The 3,116-nt window shown below is 39.2% G+C and overlaps 1 protein-coding gene across 1 annotated transcript; it reads right to left on the reverse strand.

Moving 5' to 3' along the window:
* Positions 1-718: 718 nt before the first annotated feature.
* On the reverse strand, positions 719-1,546 carry LOC139871430 (uncharacterized). Its single transcript, XM_071859144.1, has 2 exons — positions 1,055-1,546; positions 719-928 (listed from the first exon to the last, which is right to left on the reverse strand). Exons 1-2 carry the CDS (start codon positions 1,544-1,546, stop codon positions 719-721), a joined length of 702 nt encoding a protein of 233 aa, XP_071715245.1.
* Between the last annotated feature and the right edge of the window lie 1,570 nt (positions 1,547-3,116).

Consider the following 3,116-nt stretch of genomic DNA (forward strand, 5'->3'; position numbering starts at 1 on the left):
TTGGACTCATCATTGAATTGCACTACACGTTGGGTTAGGACAACAATTTCAGCGGGTATCACCACCTCGATACCATATACAAGGCTGAATGGCGTTTCTCGATTGCTTCCTTTTGGTGTGGTTCGGAACGCCCATAATACTTGTGGAAGCTCATATGCCCAACCTTTCCTGTCCGTGTCCAACCTTGCCCTTATCCCGGCAACGATATCCCTGTTGGTGACTTCGACTTGCCCATTTGCCTGCGGATGGGCAACAAAACTGAAAGTCTATTTGATATTCAACCCGTCACACCATGAACGAAACGAATTGTGAGCAAACTGTTTGCCGTTATCACTTACAATTTCGTGTGGTATTCCAAAACGGCACACGATTTCCTCCCAAACAAAATTCACAATCTGTTTACCCGTTATGCTCTTTAAAGGTTTGGCTTCAACCCACTTGGTGAAAAAGTCAATTGCAACGAACAAGTGTTTTCCATCCGGGAAGGGGCCTACCAAATCAATTGCCCATTTGTAAAAGGACCAAGCAGACGTCACGGGAATTAGCTCATGCGTCGGCATGTGAATTTGCGGGGCGTGACGTTGGTATGAAGCACAAGCTTTGATGATCTCTCTCGTGTCATGATACATGGACGGCCAAAAATACCCTAGCCGCATTATCTTCCCCACAACGGTCCTAAATCCTGCATGCATGCCACAAGTCCCTTCATGCACCTCCCTTACGATTTTTCCGCCTCGCTTGGGCCGACACACCTTAAAAGCGGTGCCGTGAAGGATTTCTTGAACAGAACTCCATCCCTTAACATGTACATAGGTGCTTTCATACGAATCTTACGTGCCGTTGCCCCGTCGACTGGCAACGTCCCATTCTTGAGATACGTAATGATGGGACTCATCCACGTCTTGACCTCTTCTTCAGGGGCTGCCTCCTGTGATTATTTTGCAAGAAAATCAGGACATGTGTACGTTATGTTTTAAACAGATTATGCGTATTGCGTGTTTGTTATCGAAGCGAGTTGATACCTGTACCACGTCAGTGGATTTTGACTAAGGACCTCCACCCAAACGTCCTTGGTAAAGTAACTGAACACGCTTGATGCGATTTTGCTGAGTGCATCGGCCTTTTTGTTCAAGGATCGCGGAACTTGCGTTATTGAGAAACACTCGAATTTGTTGGCCATTTCTTCTGCCAATGCCAAATAATTTTGCATAGCCGGATCCCTAGCTTCAAACGTCCCGTTCATCTGATTCGCCACGAGTTGGGAATCAACCGACACCTTTAGGTATTTTATTCCCATCTTTTCAGCCATTCTCGAACTAGACAGCAATGCCTCATATTCCGCTTCATTATTGGAGGCGGGGAACTCGAAACGCAATGCATAGGTATGTTCCTCTCCGTCAGGGCCAATTAAAATTAGACCTGCACCCGCTCCGTCAGAACTCGATGCTCCTTCAGTGAATAGTTCCCACGTGATGATATTTGGTACTTCTTCGACGATCGGCGATGGTGGCGCGGCGCATATGAATTCAACCATAAAATCTGCCATAATCTGGCCTTTGACAGCGGTACGGGGGGCGTAATGGATTTCATGTTCACCCAGTTCGATTGCTGTGATGACCCGTCCAAATCCATTTGGATGAATACATCATTCATTGATTTCATAGTGAGGTTTTGACCTCTATATGATACGTTTTATAAACATTGCATTCTTTTGAAAAGGCACACCATAAATGAATATATAAATCCAAGGTTTTTGACATCTGATGATTTCTACGTATAGACAATCACCGTATATAATAGTTTTTAACAATACATCCGTTGACAATACAGTCAAATAAGATACATGGTGATGATTTTGTGAATGTAAAGTTTTCTCGAATAAAGCATGTATGACTCCATGCACATAGCTTGTATAACGTATAAGCAAACAGCAGAAGACTTCTAGGAACCTGAGAATAAACATGCTTAAAAGTGTCAACACAAAGGTTGGTGAGTTCATAGTTTAAATGTTGCGCATAATCTGTATATAAAGGTGGATCACAAGATTTCAGTTGTTTCATCCAGAAACGTTTATCAAAATATTCTACGAAATTGAGCACCCTGGTAACTAAACTTTAACGTTATAATAAGTACCCCTGTTTTAACATACATGCAACCAACATGTACAATACACGCAATCCAACGTATACTAAACTTAAATAACATACGTCTGTTTTATAGTTCAGGCTAGGGTTTCTATACCTGGAACAGATGGGGATGTCAAGCCTTATGGATCCATATACAACTATTCGCTCCCACCAGTTCTTATAACTGGCAGCTACTAGTTACTAAAGCTAAGGGATTTTCGGTTTAAACTCAGTGTAGAATTAAGAATGTACTTGTATCCATTGCGTTTAAAATAAAGTGCATTAATTCTCAGCCCAAAAATATAGATTGCAAAAAGCAATTAAAAAGGGAGCATATGAAACTCACCTTAGCAGCTCATAAGTTCATTCACCAAAATGTGACCGAAACTCGAAATGCAAAATAACCGTAGATCTCAACCTAGAGAACATATGTTGGTCAATATAGGTCTAACAAGCTAGGTCGGGTCATAGTGTATCACAATCCTAATGCTCGAGACCGACATGCAAAAGTTAACAAAAGTCATCTCAAAAGTCAATCGGACCCAATATGATCTTTAAATCTAAACATGTTTATTAACATAATATAGGTCTTGATAATTGAACGAATTTATAGTTTATCAAACTCAAAATATTATTTATTTCAGGAGCTATATTATATTTGAATTATGGCAATCGAACATATTTTATTATTTCACATAGTTTTTCAATACTTGTAAAATCAGATTATAGTGTTTATAAAGCTTTAAAACATGATAAGACAGTCAACTTTGACAATTGATCAACAAAACAAAACATGCCTTATATAGAAATTCATTTACTCGATTAGTAATATTTAAAAATCCAATTTATCAATCTCATACATAAGTTGTTTAAATATAAATTTATAGTTTTAACCACAATTTCAATTAACAATAACCATAATTCAGTTGATCATATCTTTTAATCTGTTCATCGAAATCACACGATTTCTAAATGAAAAGTTAATAATTT

Source organism: Rutidosis leptorrhynchoides, chromosome 10 (genome assembly GCF_046630445.1).
Source record: "Rutidosis leptorrhynchoides isolate AG116_Rl617_1_P2 chromosome 10, CSIRO_AGI_Rlap_v1, whole genome shotgun sequence".
NCBI lineage: Eukaryota > Viridiplantae > Streptophyta > Magnoliopsida > Asterales > Asteraceae > Rutidosis > Rutidosis leptorrhynchoides.